At 48.6% G+C, this 16,101-nt stretch overlaps 3 protein-coding genes across 3 annotated transcripts, besides 26 other annotated features; 2 read left to right on the top strand and 1 right to left on the bottom strand.

The window, feature by feature from the left end:
* Window positions 1-662: 662 nt before the first annotated feature.
* Window positions 663-689: a microsatellite.
* Window positions 690-1,241: 552 nt separating this feature from the next.
* Window positions 1,242-1,292: a microsatellite.
* Window positions 1,293-1,485: 193 nt separating this feature from the next.
* Window positions 1,486-1,613: a microsatellite.
* A 457-nt stretch (window positions 1,614-2,070) lies between these two features.
* Window positions 2,071-4,670, top strand: PVX_089305 (protein kinase, putative; the record flags this gene model as incomplete). Its single annotated transcript, XM_001614900.1, has 2 exons — window positions 2,071-3,931; window positions 4,129-4,670. The coding sequence occupies 2 exons, from the start codon at window positions 2,071-2,073 to the stop codon at window positions 4,668-4,670; spliced, it is 2,403 nt and encodes an 800-aa protein (XP_001614950.1).
* Window positions 2,167-2,194: a microsatellite.
* Window positions 2,195-2,223: a microsatellite.
* Window positions 3,896-3,919: a microsatellite.
* Window positions 3,933-3,955: a microsatellite.
* Window positions 3,945-4,006: a microsatellite.
* A 1,062-nt stretch (window positions 4,671-5,732) lies between the features above and the next one.
* Window positions 5,733-5,754: a microsatellite.
* A 219-nt stretch (window positions 5,755-5,973) lies between these two features.
* Window positions 5,974-6,035: a microsatellite.
* Window positions 6,036-6,082: 47 nt separating this feature from the next.
* Window positions 6,083-6,125: a microsatellite.
* Window positions 6,126-6,309: 184 nt separating this feature from the next.
* On the top strand, window positions 6,310-6,966 carry PVX_089300 (hypothetical protein, conserved; the record flags this gene model as incomplete). Its single annotated transcript, XM_001614899.1, has 1 exon — window positions 6,310-6,966. One exon carries the CDS (start codon window positions 6,310-6,312, stop codon window positions 6,964-6,966), a length of 657 nt encoding a protein of 218 aa, XP_001614949.1.
* Window positions 6,346-6,368: a microsatellite.
* Window positions 6,689-6,709: a microsatellite.
* A 309-nt stretch (window positions 6,967-7,275) lies between the features above and the next one.
* PVX_089295 (ATP-dependent RNA helicase prh1, putative) lies at window positions 7,276-10,027 on the bottom strand (the record flags this gene model as incomplete). Its single annotated transcript, XM_001614898.1, has 3 exons — window positions 7,276-8,238; window positions 8,435-8,728; window positions 8,855-10,027. 3 exons carry the CDS (start codon window positions 10,025-10,027, stop codon window positions 7,276-7,278), a joined length of 2,430 nt encoding a protein of 809 aa, XP_001614948.1.
* Window positions 7,899-7,921: a microsatellite.
* Window positions 9,463-9,487: a microsatellite.
* Window positions 9,979-10,003: a microsatellite.
* Window positions 10,021-10,054: a microsatellite.
* Window positions 10,055-10,957: 903 nt separating this feature from the next.
* Window positions 10,958-11,004: a microsatellite.
* Window positions 11,005-11,761: 757 nt separating this feature from the next.
* Window positions 11,762-11,796: a microsatellite.
* A 743-nt stretch (window positions 11,797-12,539) lies between these two features.
* Window positions 12,540-12,565: a microsatellite.
* Window positions 12,565-12,601: a microsatellite.
* Window positions 12,602-12,642: 41 nt separating this feature from the next.
* Window positions 12,643-12,662: a microsatellite.
* A 1,025-nt stretch (window positions 12,663-13,687) lies between these two features.
* Window positions 13,688-13,720: a microsatellite.
* Window positions 13,721-14,237: 517 nt separating this feature from the next.
* Window positions 14,238-14,260: a microsatellite.
* A 1,190-nt stretch (window positions 14,261-15,450) lies between these two features.
* Window positions 15,451-15,487: a microsatellite.
* A 190-nt stretch (window positions 15,488-15,677) lies between these two features.
* Window positions 15,678-15,722: a microsatellite.
* Window positions 15,723-16,101: the final 379 nt, after the last annotated feature.

Genomic DNA, 16,101 nt, shown 5'->3' with positions numbered 1-16,101 from the left:
GGTCACAAGTGATGCTCCCCTGGCGTGGGAGAAATGCACACGTGTTGTACCCATCGGGTGGGGGAATACCCAAAGGGCGTTGCCTCATCGTCGTAGTTTTAAAAGGCCACTCGTAGCGATGCGTAATGGCCCCATCCAAAAAAAGGATAATCGCGTAAAATGAACATACGATGGGTTGCCTTCCCAGTGTAGCGCTCACCAAGATGATGCTGCCCCTCGTGAGTGTTTTTTTTTTTTTTTTTTTTTTCTCCCCCCATTTCGCCTGACCCCCTCGCCGCCGCTTAACCAACATGGGAGAAAAGAAAAAAAAAAACTTATCGCAATGCTCTCACGCCAAATTAAAATTTGATGTCTTTCTCCCCCCGCCTGGTGCGCGAAGGCTTCTGTTGCGTCCACCTCCCCATCACATGGGTGTCAATTTTTTTTTTTTTTTTTTTTTCCTCCCCCCACACAGTTGTAATCCTCCCATGCAGCCGTTCCCCTCGAACACAACTGCGAAATATTTTTTTTGTAAAACTGCGGCGCGTTTTTTTAATCATCCTTTGGTCCGTACTTTCACCTTTTTGTTCTTCCAGTTTTGCCATTTTCGCGGAAGGGGGAAACACAACACAGTAAAGCGGCAACGCGGCGAAGCACCAACGCGGCGAAGCACCAACGCGGCGACGCAGCTAAATTGGCGCTCCCCCGGGTGCATACGTTTCGTTTGCGCGATGCTGCGTCCCACGCGAACACAACGGCGGCGACAGTCAGAACACTTTTACCACTCACGCATAGGGGAAAAATAATTTGCTCTCCCGAAATGCATATAACAAACGACAATCTCCGCGTAGCGGCAACAGCATACGTGACTCCCACACAGCGCGCAGGCAGAAAAACGCGAGTCGCGTTGCGCAAGCGGTATAAGCGGTACAAACAACGCGAAAGATGCGAATGCTGCGAATGACACATACGACGTAGCATATAGCGCATAGCGCATACTCATTCCGCGCGGGTGCGCCGTGCGTATTCTACATCCACGACAGCAGAAGGGACTGTTCGCTTCGGCGCGGCGCATCCCCCTCCCCTGCGCGACCCGCGTTGTTTCGCCACGTGTACACCATCTGCTTGCTATCTGTTGGCCAAGTTATTGCTCCCATTTGTGCGTCCGCCTCGCGCATCACCCTTCGTTCATCACCCTTCGTTCATCACTCTTCGCTTATCACTCCTCGCCGCACCCCCATTTGGTGCCGCCTTTTCCCCACGTGACACAATTGTCCTTCTCTCCTGCCGTGCGCGGCCCCCTCTCGCCCCCCCCCAAACGAAGATGAACAAGATGAACGAAATGACATGACCGCAAGGTGAAGAGGAAAAAAAAAAAAAAAAAAAAAAGCGCTTCACGCCGTGTGTTTTATACACGCGTTTATACACTTTTGTATTTGCCGATACCCACGTATGCATGCCAATCGGCGTGACTGAGTGGATGTGAGAAATTTTTTCCAAGCCAACTGATGGACGTGAAAAGGGGCAACTCCAGCGAATGCGTCAAGGCGATATATATCTCCCCGCACGAGGATGTTGGAGTGACGCGGGCTGATTCGAAGCGGCACGGCACAGCGCGATACGCACGGCATCGTACAGTTTTATTTTTCCTTTTATTTTTTTTTTTTGTGTGCGTGTGTGTGTGTGTGCGCGCATTTGACACAGGAGAGAGGCGAGTGGGAGGCAGTAATCAACACGCAATGATCCTGTGCAGCAGGATTGGCGACAGACGAGGGGAGAGTTCCTTTTTTTTTTTTTAGTTGCGCAGTTGGGCAGTTGGCCGGCCATCCCCCCCCCTGGAAGTTTTTTTTTTTTTTTTTTTTTTTTTGTCCCTGCCTGTACGTGAGAGGCAATATTTTTTTGCCAACCCCAGCGCGCACGCCTTAAGCGTCGCCGTTGAATGGTGCCCATCATACCATTGTGGCGGTGCGAAGTGATGATTAGGGACCCTGGTGTGCGGGCAGGCAGCACCGCAGTTGTTCCCCCGCCGCTGTGCTGCTGTGCTGCTGTGCCGCTCTGCTGTTCTGCCGCTTCGCAGCCCCACCGTCCAAAATGGACCTCATCAAGATATACAAGCAAAACGAAATTCTGAAGGACTACGTAAACATATACGTCGACGACGAGAAGGAATCGCTTCACCAAGGAAACGTAAAGTACAAAATATTGCACATAATAGGAAATGGAGTGTACGGGGTGGTTTACAAAGCCTTCTGTTTGAGCAGCCTGTGTGTGGTGGCCCTGAAGCAGACCTATCAGAAGAACGCTCGCATCTTTAAGGAGGTGGAAATAATGAAAAAGCTCAGACACCCAAACATAGTAAAACTGAAGCACGCATTTTACACCAACACCTCAAATGGAGGAGTGTATGTCCATATGATTATGGAATATGGAAATACAGATTTGGCTACCTCTCTTTATTACATTAGCATACAAAATTCACCTGAACATGTTAATACTTTTTATGAGTCAACTGGGAACCAGGAGGGTTTTCCACAAAATGGTAATGCCGCCATATTTGGGGATGACTGTTTGGAAGAGGCCAACTTTGCATATGGGGGTGACAATATGGAAGGACCCCTGCATGGTAACCCCAATCGGTTAGCCACAGCCGAATTGGACTCCCCCAGGGGGGGAAGCGGAGTGCTCAAAAACGCTGTAAGTAACTTTAATATAAACGCTTTACAAGAAAGCATCAGCCACATCTGCCCTTGCCACAATATAAGTGAGTATATTAAGAAGAGCTTCCTTAACGAGAATCAAATTAAAATCTACCTGTACCAGTTGATTCGGGCCACCCTATATCTTCACACCCTGTGTATAACCCACCGAGATATAAAGCCCCAGAATGTCCTCATCTTCGTAAACAAGCAGGGGAGCAACAACGGGGCAGGGGGGGAGAAGAAGAAGAAAAAGTGCCTCGTGTGCATTCAGAACTCCTTCAAGGTGAAGTACATCATGAATAGGCGGCGCCGGGGGGGGGAGGCGCAGGAGGCACAGGAAGCAGGTGATGTGGTTCTTGGTCAAGCCGCTTCAGAGGGGGACGCCGCCCCTAATGGGCGCAACCAAAGTGAATCGCCCGGTAGGAAGCCCTCCCGTGGTGATAGCCCCAATTTTGCTAGCAACGCAAAGGAGGAAGATTCGCAAAATGAGGGGGGACCTTCCGAGGGGGAGAGACGAGAGGAAACCCATTCGGGTGACCACCCCCCCTGGAAGGAGACCCCGCCGTGTGGGACTTCCAAAAGGAGAGCGCAAGGATGCCACAGCCGCTACAGCAGGAGCAGCACGCCGATCTCCTTCAAGTGCGTAGTGAACCGATTGGGCAAAAAGGATGTGCGGCTGAAAAGGTCGGCCACCATGACCCAGTCGTTTAAGGAGAGCCCAGATGTGTGTAGGGACAACCCAGATGTGTGTAGGGACAACCCAGACGTGTGCGGGGACACCCCCGACTCGTGTGAGGCCAGTTCGAAGGAGAACTGCGCCTCCCCTTCTGCAAACAAGTTGGGGAGCCACTCGAGAGGTGACAAATTGGATGGGCAGATGGGGTCCCCCAGTTGGTGCACCAAGAAAAGCGCCGTAGAAGATGGAGATAGGGATAAATGTGGATGTGATGGAAGTGAGAAGGGGGGGGTAGAGCCTCCCCGCGATGGCTCCTCCTCCATCTCCTCTACGGAGGGGGACCTAATGCCCTGTTTCGAGGTCAACCCAGCACACGGGGAGGGGAAGATCAGTTTGGACAGAATCTACATGAATACCATCACGTATAAGTATATTAAACTGTGCGATTTTAACACCTCCATTAAGTTAAAGGAGAACTACAAGTACTTCAGTTACGTCTGCTCGAGGTACTACCGGGCCCCCGAACTGCTCTTCGGATCGAATTATTACAGCCAGGCCATCGACACCTGGTCCATAGGTAAGTCTCTCGAGAGTGGGGTGCGCCGCAGTGGGTGTGTGGGGATGGAGGTCCCCCTCCAGCTTCCCTCCCGCTAGTTTCCCCACGTTCGCGGTTAATGGAGTGTGTAAGGAGCGCTGTGCACGGCCGCTCCATAACGCCGCTTCATTACGCCTATCCACGCCGCCCCTTATTCGTTATGCCCCTCCCCCCCGAAGGCTGCGTCATGGGCGAACTCATCCTGGGGAAGCCGCTCTTCCTGGGGGACTGTGCATCGGACCAGCTGGTGGAAATAATCAAAATATTGGGCACCCCAAATGATGAAGATTTCCTCTCCTTTAAAAGTGGCCACAAAAATGTGAAGCTGCCCCAAGTCAAGCCAATCACCCTGAAGAAGCTAATAAAAAACCAAAGTTCCCAGGAGAGCATAGACTTGCTCGGGAAGCTCCTTCAGTTCAACCCCCAGAAGAGAATCAAGCTTTGCAACGCACTCTTGCACACTTATTTTGATGACATTCGAAATTTAAATGCTTTTAAGAATGATCATCGTAATGGAGGTGGTACCTTCCCTCTGCCGTATATCACCAACTGTTTTAATTTCACCAAGGAGGAGCTCCTGCACTTCACCGTCGAGGAGCGAAAAATCCTCGTGCCGTTGGAGGTACGCCGTAGGAAGTTAGACGAAGTCATGCAGTACATAGACATGCCGCTGGAAAGCTTCGACCAAATGTACCCCAATAAGGTCCACTTGGCGTGTTGATAGCGGTGGGCAGAAGGGAACTACACACCGCTGTTGCAGTGTGGATGGGGGGAAGTAGCGCTGCCTACGTGCTTCCTTCCGATGGACCACTCGACAGTTCTACTGCTTAACTGCAACCCTTTTACCCCCTCGCCTTTGCAGCTATTCTTATGTGGCTCCCTTTTTGCCTCCCCAGTTTTTGTACCGCCGCGTCAATTTTGTTCAGCAACACGCGCGCGCTTCGCGTCTCATCTCTTCTGTTCACTTCTCTTCTCTTCTGTTCACTTCTCTTCTCTTCTGTTCACTTCTCTTCTCTTCTCTTCGCTTCTCTTCTCTTCGCTTCTCCTCTCCTCTCTTCGCTTCACTTCACTTCTCTTTTTTTTTTTTTTTTTTTTTTTTGTCAGCCCGATTTGCCTGCCTGCGCAAGTACGTACGTAAGCGCGTAGGTGTGCATGCCCTACGTACACGAGTGTGAATTATTATTTTTTTTTTTTCTTTTTTTTTGGTTCCTTTGCGTAAGTGCTGCTACAAGTGCATCCGACGTTTTCATTTAAAACTTATTTGTTCGACCGGTAGAAGCAACTAATTTGATCGTTTGTGCATACCCATTCGTTCAGCGGCGGTTGGAGGAGCGACGCGGGCAGTCACATCAGCGGTTAGCCCCTCACTTGAGGAGGTTTTTCATGCGGTTCTTTTGCAATCGCAGGGAGGTTGCCAAGAAAGGGGGGTTTCTACTATGCCATAGAGGTGGAGGAGTTCCTCGGCAGATGACGTCCACCCGCTTTGTTCTTTTTTCTGATCAATTAACAACTTCTTTCACATGGTATTAACATGTAGGTGGCTTCCCCACAGGTCTCCCTTCACACACCTTTGGAAGAGCGAACGGTGACACGTGTCTACCGTGATAGGCATAATGCACTGCAAATTTCAGACGCTAACTGTGCAGTCGTTTTTTTTTTTTTTAAAAGACTCCACTGTAACCGCGTCATTGTGGGGGTTTCCCTGCGATGGGTTGTTCCCCCTCACCCTGTTGGGGGCACCCGATGGGGGTGTTTTTTATTTCATTTGGGCATTTGCGTTAATGTAAAGGGGTATGCCGCAATGGGGGGGAAAAAAAGAAAGACGAAACGGAATATAACGGAATAAGGGGCATCAAAAAAGGGCATCAACAGAAGGCATCACCAAAACGCATCAACAGAATGGATCAACAGAATGTATCCAACGAATGGGCGAACTGCCAATCGGACGAATCGCCCCCCTTCCCAAATGCCGCAGCAATTTTCACGCGGAGAGTCCAGTCTGCCGCGGAGGCGAGGCCGACAAATATTTTTTTTAAATTTCCACATGGGGCTGTGCGAGTTGGGCCCCTTTCCTGTTTTATTTTTTTTACTTTATTTTTTCCACCCGTACAGTGGTCTCCTTCGTTTTCACTTTATTTTTTTTCCTCACTTTGCATGTGGGTAACGCTTGCTCAGCCACTCGCTTGACGCGAAAATGACGCCACGGCCTGCGCGAATTTGTTGCGGCCCACAGGCAGAGGCAACAGCGCGGTTGGCCCTTCGCGCGAGTAAGCAGTAAACGTTTACGTACGCGGGAGAGTCACCGCCCCACCCCCCCCGTAGGATTCACCGAAGAGCAGCTCCACAGAGAAACGCCCAAAATGCGCAAAAAGGGCAGCGGCTTCATTGGGGGGAAGCTAAATTTAAAAATTAAAAAAAAAAAAAAAAACGCCAAGCAGGAAGCGCGTCATGGAGAAGCCAGCCATGTGGACAGCGTTGCGAAAAGTGGCGAAGCAGTTCAGGTTAAGAGTGACCCATCGGAGCATGATGGCAAGAAGGATGGCTCCGAAAAAATTATAAAAGGAACAGGAAGAATAACAACGGAGAAGAATACAGTCCGGGGGGTCAGAACAGATTTTATGGCTGAAATTAAAGAGGGCTATGACATCATTTTGGAAAACCCTTCAACCTTTCGAAACGAACGGAGGACTGTGACGTCCGTGCTGAGCAACAAGACGTTGCTTGTGCATGAGGAGTTCACAACGGACATAAGCACCACGTGTGCGTTTTACATCGCCTCCGGTGGGAAAAGCGGAGGGAAACCTGTTGGCCAACCCGCAGACACACCGGAGGCGCACATCGGCGTGGAGTACGCCAAAGTTTTCGAGCAGACGTCCAGGCAGGATCAGGTCGAGGTGCGGGAGAAGACGGGGCTCTGGTCCTACCGAGTGGTGAAGAAGAAGGTCGACGGGCGGCTGACCAACGAGGAGAAGCTGGACATGCGCGTTAGAAGCGGCCGCGACAAGTTCTGCTGGTAGGAGGAGCGGCGAAAGCGGCGAGAGCGGCTGCGTAACGGGGGATGTACTTACGTGTGCCGCCCCTCCGTATGCACACACGCGAATTGCAAATGGAAAAAAACGAACAAACAAATGGTAACGCTAACGGGTAAGCACCCCCTCCACGAAGAAGTGCCACCCATGTCTGGGACACCAGAGGGGAGAGGTTCAACTGCTTGGCTGGGACACCAGAGGGGAGAGGTTCAACTGCTTGGCTGGGACACCAGAGGGGAGAGGTTCAACTGCTTGGCTGGGACACCACAGTGGATAGGTTCAACTGCTTGGCTGGGCTCACTTCGCGGGGGGCTCCTTTTCCACCGCCACCCCCGTGGAGGCCTGCGCAAGTTTAAAATTTTGCGAGGCATATTTGAGCAGCCAGTCCCCCTCTACCTTCGTGACAGTGCGCGCGTACAGCCGCTTCGTCTGCACTACGTCGGAATAAAAAATGAAGGAGGGCTTGATGTGCGAGCTAAAAAGAGTAGAGGACGGGTGGATCTGCAACTTGGTTTTCGTTACCACATTAATGAATTCATTCGCCTTGGAAGTCGCTCTGGCCACATTAAAAAAACAGGACTTGCACAGACAGATTAGCACTTGGTCCCACTTATGCATGTGTAGCTTTGGAGAGACTGAAATACCCATTTTGCTAATCATTATTTGTAAAATTTGCTCTTTTATTTTTTGTGCCTGCTGTAATGTTTCATTATTGAGGGCATATAAACTGCAGAAATATTTTCGCTCGTTGGGGGTGGCCTCTTCCTGCCACAGGTAAAAAATGTGCAGGAGGGTGAGGTGGTCTCCATCCGGGTGCATCAGCTTCCTCCGCGCCACGTTGATGAGTTTGTTCTTTTCGGTTAGCGGCGGGTCGGGGGGGGCGTCATCTGGGTTAGCACCATCCGGGTTAGCACCATCCGGGTTAGCACCACCCACGTTGGCGGCGCCCCCCCCCGCCGAATCCTCCCCCAGGACCTTCAAATCGTCGTAAAAGTTGTAATTCAAGAATATGCTCTCGCAGTTTAGGAAGGCCACGATGGTGGCCACTTCGTCCATGCAGTGGAGCTCCACGGAACACAACATCATGTTTGCGTAAATGGGGCTGAGTGGGAGGAGGCACATCTTCTTGCCCAGCTCGGTGAGGTTGTTGTGCACGTCGATTGCGTTGATTCGGAAGAGCACCTTCGCGGAGTGCAGCAGCAGCTCCTTCTTGGGGTTCTCCGGGAAGTTAAACTGCAGCGGGTTCGGCACGTTCATGGCCTGCGGGGGGGGAGCGGTAACAGAGGCGGTGGAAAAAGCGGTGGTGGAAGCGATGAGAGCGATGGGTGTGTGCGATACGTATAACACGTGTGACGGGCGAGATGGGCGAGATTAACGCTACGCACAGCGGGGGGACATGCAAAACCACCCCTCCCCTGCTACACGTGTGCCCACGCAGCCACGCCGCCAAGCGCACCTTCAGCTCCAAGTATATCTGCGTGAGGTCGGAGCGGAAAATCTCGGGAATCAGAAAGGGGTTCATGCCCTCGTAGTCCTCCTTGGAGTACACGCGGTAGACCTGCCCGGGCGCCTCCCGCCCGGCTCGCCCACTCCTCTGAGCGGCGGCGTCCTTCGATATCTGCGTGACCTTCAAAACGCTGCTCCCCTTCTTCGCGTCGAAGAATTTTATCTTCACGCGCCCGCTGTCCACCACGTACTTTATGTTTGGGATGGTCACTGACGTCTCGGCGACGTTCGTGCTGAGGATGACCTGGCGGGGAAAAAAAAAAGGAGAAGTATAGCCACACATATATGGTAGTTACAGCTATCACACAGAAGGGCTTTTCCCGGGGGATTTACGCTCCGCTTTTGCTCCACCGCTTCCCCCCCGCCTTACCTTCCTCGTGTTGGGCGGCGCGGGCTCGAAGACGACCCGCTGCTTCCTATTCGGGAGGGAGGAGTAGAGCTGCAGAATCTTCATGGCGTATATCTTGTCCGGCACCACCTCCCTGTGGCCGAAGTGGAAGCAAACGCCATCCTCCATGGGGTTCTTCGCATTCAGGGCGACGTTAATTTTGTCCAGCACCTCCCCTTCTTCTCCCTTCCCTCCTTCTTCCTCCTCCCCCCCCTGACCGTCCTCAATCAGCTTTCGCAGTAGGGAGCCCTTGTAAATGATCTTCAGCTTTTCCCTCAGCATTAGGTTTACCACTTCGATTTCTTCCTGGCCGGGCAGGAAGACGAGCACGTCTCCGATGGGGGGCGGGGCCGCGGTGGGGAGCTCTGTTGGGGGATCCACCGGTTGGTCCGCCGCTTGGTCATCCCGCTGCTGACCCTGCTCACCCCTCAGCTCACCCTGCCGCTCCTCCCCCTGCCCGAAATGAATCTGCAGGACGGTGCACACCACCGAAATGAGGTAGTCCTCCACGGGCCGGATGGGGTAGAAAATGCTGACGGGGTGCAGCTTGTGGGGGATGCAAATGATGGGCGGGTCGCCAAAGAAGTTTTTAAAAGTGTCCACATCCAAAGTGGCAGACATGAGGATGATCCTCAGCTTCTTCCTCTTCCCCATTAGCACTCGAATGTAACCCAACAGGACATCCGTCCTAATAGACCTCTCATGTACTTCATCCAAAATTAAAAAATTATATTTTTTTAAAAAAGGGTCATTCATAATTTCCCTAATGAGGATCCCATCTGTCACAAACTTTATTCTAGTTTCATTTGATGTTACATTTTTAAATCGGATGGCATATCCTACGTACGTTCCTATCCTTCCTCTGTTCATTTCTTTCGCCACTCTCTCCGCTACCGTGATGGTTGCTACTCTCCTGGGCAGCGAGATAAGCATGCGCATGGGGGGCTTCTTTTGCGAAGCGGCGGAGTTGCCATCATTCCCATCGCCACTGCCCCTCTTCCTCTTCCCCCTCTTTTCAAAAAAGTACCTGTTTATTATTTGAGGCACCTGGGTTGTCTTCCCGCACCCGGTCTCCCCCTTAATAATTATTAACCTGTTCCTCTTGATGCATTTCTTTATTTCCTTCTTGTGCTTCAGTATGGGCAGCTCGTCCATTTTGCGCTCCTATCAAGTGGGGATGCGCAGTTACGCAGTTGCAGCGGTGCAGAGTTGGTTTCTCCGCTTTTTCAACTGGGGAGGAGTTTACAAGTGGTCCCTTCACGTGGTACTCACTCGTACGTAGGAGTATACGTGTTGGTATCCGCGCGGGTTAGCCCCTTCCAGTTGGTTCTTACGGGGCACCCCCCCTACCTCTGCTCAAATTGGACCTCCTCTTAACTGCTCTAGCGGGCCGTCCCTACTCCCTCGCGCAGGAACATACCCCCCTTTGGTTAAAAGAAAAAAAGGAAGAATGGCCACCCCAGATGAAAGGGCTCCTTCAGCCTATATGCAGAGCAAACTCACCCAAGCGTGCTTCTTCCAAAAAAGAACGCAGAGTGAAGGACCAACGGGAAAAGGAATGGGGAAAGGACACTTCTGATTGGTGGGAAGCTAGCCAAAGCCGCATACCATCAGTCGGCATCCATCTGCAGATGGTACCTACTATGTATATGTAGAAATTTTTTTATGCACTTGTGCAGCGGCGCGGACGGAGAATTGCCCGCGCGATCGGCGCCGTCGATTATTCTTCACGCGGGTAGAGCAAATAAAGGCAATGTCGTTGGAGGGGCGAAGTCGACGGGGTTATTCTTTTTTTATTTATTTTAAAGGCCATGTCGAAAGGTACGTAGCCGTCGAGCTGAAAAGCTTCTGTTATGTTCGGATTTTTCGCCTTGAAGGGGGCGCGAGTTGGCCCCCATGAGGGAGAGCATGCAAATGCATATACATATGTATACATGTATCCATTTATGTGTGTATGCGCATGGGGAGGCTGCACAACGGAGCGGCTAATCCACTCACCGCTGCGTAGTTATCCTAAGGGAAGGTCGCAGCCCCCCACCTGCGCCGCTAAACCGGTCAACATGTTTTGCCGCCAAAGTGCACCACACGGTCATTCGCGCAGCGTGAATCTTGTGAAGAAAAAAAAAAAAAAGAAAAGAAAAGAACACAACAGATGCGATGCGATGAATTGTTCCCATTCTGTGCCATTTGAGAGGGGGTAAGCAGAGGCAACTCTCCTTTTTGGCTAATTTTATACTCGTAAAGTGACCCAATCATTGTTGTGTTAATCACGGGGGGGAAGTTTACCCTGAAGGGGAGACATGACAGGTAAAATTACCCTCCAGGGGGGGCATGCCACATGTATCTGCACATCGAGGAGAGACTCCTCCTGGTTTCCATGTGCCCCCAAAAGGGGTAGCAGTGGGCAGGCAGAGCGGTCACCGCATGGCCGTGGCGCAGATGACCCTTGGTGAAAACCAACGTGATCGTCTGCACACCTGAGCAGAACGCTAACTAATTTGAGCAGCTTGGACCAAAAGAATGTTAAGCAAATTTAAACCAAAGGGGAAAAAAAAATCATATGATGTAGACCACGGGTAATTCTTTTCCCCCACGTCCCCTTTTAGCCTCTCCGTCCTGCCCCAATCCTCCACCTCATCTTTTTTTATTTAAATGATTCAAAATAATGTGAACACATGTTGGGGACTTTTATGCACAAATGGGATCTGCACCCTTTTTTGGAGCTTCTCATTTGTGACGAATGTTTGCTGCGCGTTGTTTTGCGCGACCCGGGTGGGGGAATCCAAAAAAAAAAAAAAAAAAGCGAAAATGGGAAAACAAAGGGGGTGAAGTTATTCACTGGGCGACGACCTGGCGGGGAAGAGGGGTCAACTACGCACACCGTGTTGCGTTATCCTTGTAGGAACTTACCCTCAGTAAAGCGAACTTTTAAATGCGGGGTGTCGCACACCAGTGCCTACGTGGCAACCCTCTACGCATAACGCACACAGTGTTGCGTGCCCGCGATGTGTTCCCAGCAGGGAATGACGAATGGGGAACCGCTTATGGCCAGCTGCAAATGTCAAAGGGGAAAACGCTCCGCGGGGCTGCGGAATGGGACTGCCCACGGGAAAGTTCGCTGTGTGGAAGCGCTGAGTGGAAACTTTCCGAGTGGTAACTTGCCATGTGGCAGCTTGCCAAATTGAAAAAGCTCAAACGAACGACGACGCAACGGGGGGGCCCCGCACAGTTAACACCTTGGCATTTCTCAAAATGGGAAAAAAAAGGCACAGCGTGGCCATCGTCAGTCGAACGTTAGGGGAAGAACACCCAACCGCAGTGTGTCTGCACGCGTATGTGCACACATGCAAATACTTCCGTGCGGGCGTAGCCGCGTAAAGGGGCTAGCACAATTCACAGACCAGCGCGCGCAATGCGGTACACGTTTACGCACTTACGTACTTTTAATAAGCGCGAGGTTTAGCTTTATTTAGTGAAGAGACGAATTGCATATTAATGGGACGATTCCCTTTCATTGGGCAGTACAACCGCCACGAAAATGCTTCCCCGCCGTAAATACACGGAACCTTCCATCTCAAAATGTGTGGCTGCAGTTTTTTTTTTTAGCTAGCCAAGTGTTGAAGGTGTTGAAAATTGCCTGAACATGCAGGTGAAAAAAAAAAAATAATAAAAGTAATAAAAAATAATAAAAGTAATAAAAAATAAAAAAAGTAATAAAAAATAATAAAACAATAAAACGGTAAAGCAATAAAATGATAAAAAAAAAAAACAAATGTGTAATAGGAAATAAGGCGAAAGAACGAAACCAAGCTCTTTTGGAGGGGGATGTGTCAACCGAAGGAACACATATACCGTGAGCTTCCCAACCGCTTTTATCAGCAATGTGCGCCATTAATGTACACACATATGATATATACTTATAGGTATATTTACTGGTGAATGAAACCCCCCTGTGCGCGCGAAACGACCCGGTCACCTGAGCACACAGGTACGTATAGTTTAACACCGCGCAAAGCAAAACAAACCTGTTCGCACAAATTTGCGGAGGGGGCCGAGGTGGGGTAAAGAAAGCAAAATAGGTGAATTCAACGCAGAGGGATGCTCCCCCCCACACCCCCGGGTTGTTCGTTTTGCCGTACTGATAAACTGACCCAGTGTGCGCGCTGAACTGAACTGACGGGGCGGCCACTACAGAGGGTGACTCACGTGAACAATTTGGCCTGAAAAGAAATGCACCACAGAGTTGCCCCACAGAGTGCAGAACAAGCACCAAAAAAGTTGCCAAAAAGGTTGCCAAAAAGGTTGCCAAAAAAGCTGCCAAAAAGGTTACCAAAACAAGTTGCCAAAATTCACCGAAGGGACACCCCAACTGCGCAACGCCAACAAACCTAAGCTGAACAAATTAGCGCGCTATTCCATTTGCCCTTGCGCGCTTAACAAGTTAGCGTTGTTCAGGTTAATTAAAAACGTCTCTTTTTTTTTTTTTTTTTTTTTTTTTAGCGCTAATCTTTCGTTTCGCACAATTTAAGTACTAATTTTTCTGGCGTATATATATATATACAGCGATGTGTTTTTACGAAGCTTCCCTTTAGTACTTTGCCTCCAACTGTGCGTGCTCTTTTGAAAATGTATATATATTAGTATACTTAATATGTACGTTCTGTACAATATGCATATTTAAAAGGTATACCACCTGTTGTAATAATTCGCGTTTTTTATTTTTAGTTCGCTTTAGGGCTAAAGGTGTTAATCGTACAACATATAGTATAAATGTATAGTATAAATGTATAGTATAAATGTATAGTATAAATGTACAGTATAAATGTACAGTATAAATGTATAGTATAAATGTATAGTATAAATGTATAGTATAAATGTATAGTATAAATGTATAGTATAAATGTACAGTATAAATGTACAGTATAAATGTATAGTACATACCATTGCGCCGCGCCTATGCTATTAAATTTATACATGTACGTGGCAAGGCAATTATGCTGTAAAAACGGCCCCCTTACAATTCAGTACGCTATCAAGTACGCGCCAAGCATTAGGTGAAGAAGGTACTTACATATAATGTCACGTTGTGGAAAAATAATTATGTACAATTGTACATATGCGAACGGGTTGACCGTTGCTTGATTCTTCTTTCGTGCTGAAAAAGCAGCGTTTGCGTGTGAATGGCACTGATGCGACGGCGCGTTAAGCAACCGTGCATATATATTCGCGTTATACATAATTATATGTACTTTATAAAAAAACCCTCTCATTTTATATTACGTGCGCGCCTGTACGCGTATAAAAAAAACCGCTATGGCATCGAAGGGTTGTTATATATGCTTGCCCGTGTTAGCTGCTCGCAGTGATATAACGTTATAGCTACCGCAGCGCAGTATATAATAGCAGCACAGTAGAGTTGTGCCCACTCGCGGCAGTATAATGTAGCAGTTATAGTAACCCTTTTTTACTGGCTGCGTATTTATAAGCACATGTACCTTTTTGCTGCATAATTGTTACATTGTTACCTCACTGCAGTGAGTAAGTTTTAACTGCATGGCTTTTCATTGTTTTGTTTTTGGCGCTAATATATCAGTTCATCGTCCATTTGCGTTTTTTTTAATTGGCCAAAAATTTAAAGCGCAAGCAAAAAGGAGCAATGACAAAAAAAAAAAAAGAATTTTTATTTTTAACAGAAACCGCGAACAAGTAAAAAAAATCCCCCCATTTTAAGTATACGCAAAAAGCAATCAGCTTTTGTAACTTGGCATTATAACTGCGCGCACAATGCATTGCGTACGGATAGTACGGCCTAGTACAGCACAGCGTAGTACAGCATAGTACAGCATAGCATAGCACAGCATAGTACAGCATAGCATAGCACAGCATAGTACAGCATAGCATAGCACAGCATAGTACAGCATAGCATAGCACAGCATTAGTACGCGCTTCCTCACGCGCGTTCGCCAATATGCGTTTGCGTACCATTTGAAGTAGCAAATCACGCGCAAATTTTTTCTCGTTTTATTGTTTGCCGTTTTATCGCTTTGTCGTTACACTCCCATGATAATATGCTACGCTTTGTCATGTCATGCCATGCCATCGCACTAGTTTTTTGTTTTTTTTTTTTTAATCATTACGTGAATTTTGCTGAACGCCTCCTCTCTCCTTGTTCATTCTGAATATGATTTAGTCAAGCTGTATGTAAAAGAAATGACGCATTGTGCCTAATTTGCTATAATTTTTTTTTTTTAACTTATTTTTTTGTCTTTGAAATATCGCATTTCTGTGAATTTTTTTTTTTTTTTCACCTTTCCCACTATATGTATGTATGTACGTATGTATGTGCGTATGTACTTATGTACGCATGTATGCCCTCAATGCATGTATGCTGCTGTGTATGTGAACACGTATATACATGCGAATCGCGAATGAGCGTAACCGGGTGACATCGTGACAGTGTAACCGCGTGACCGAGTGACCTTTTGCTTCCCCCACCCCACCCCTGCGTAACGCGCTCGTGAGCCTTGTACATTCGTCAGTACACATTCGCACTTGCATATGCGCACACTTGTACACGCCCCCGAAGTTGCCACCTACCATAACACATCACACAGATAGGAATAACAAAAGTTCATGTGCAGCCACCCAGCCACCTTTCCCCCATTTTGTATACATGAAACCAAGCAAAAAACAACCATAACCAGGAATATAAATTTTGTTTTTAATAAAAAAAAAAAAATTAATAAATAACGAAAATGACTAAAGTTAATAAACCACCCACGACCAGCAACCCCAATATTAAATTAAAGAAACCCAATTCGAAAGAAGAAGAGGTAAGGAAAAACAGATCAAATCAGGCGAAAGAAATGCGTCCCGTTGCCCCCCCCAACCAGCCGCGTTCATACAGTATATACCTGCATGTGTGTGCAAATAGGCGTTGTATGCATGTATACAACTGTGCATATCAGCAGACGGAGGTGGATTAACGCGTGCTCTTTTGCGTTGCGGCGTTATGTGCCACCAAGTGGTGGTGAAAAGGCAGCTCTTCGCATGCCAACAGCAGGGGGCGCTCAGAATGTACCTATCGTTGTTGTCTCGTCTGTTCATCCGCCTGTTCTACTTTTTATTTTTTTATTTTATTTTATTTTTTTTTTTTTTTCCCCTTTGGTGAGTCATAATTTTTTGGCTGTTTTTCCATTTTTGCCTGACCTGTGCATGCAATTTTTATC

Source organism: Plasmodium vivax, chromosome 5, assembly GCF_000002415.2.
Source record: "Plasmodium vivax chromosome 5, whole genome shotgun sequence".
NCBI classification, from domain to species: Eukaryota; Apicomplexa; class Aconoidasida; order Haemosporida; family Plasmodiidae; genus Plasmodium; species Plasmodium vivax.
The sequence above is the reverse complement of the archived record's forward strand: the minus strand, read 5'-3'. Positions and strand labels throughout refer to the sequence as shown.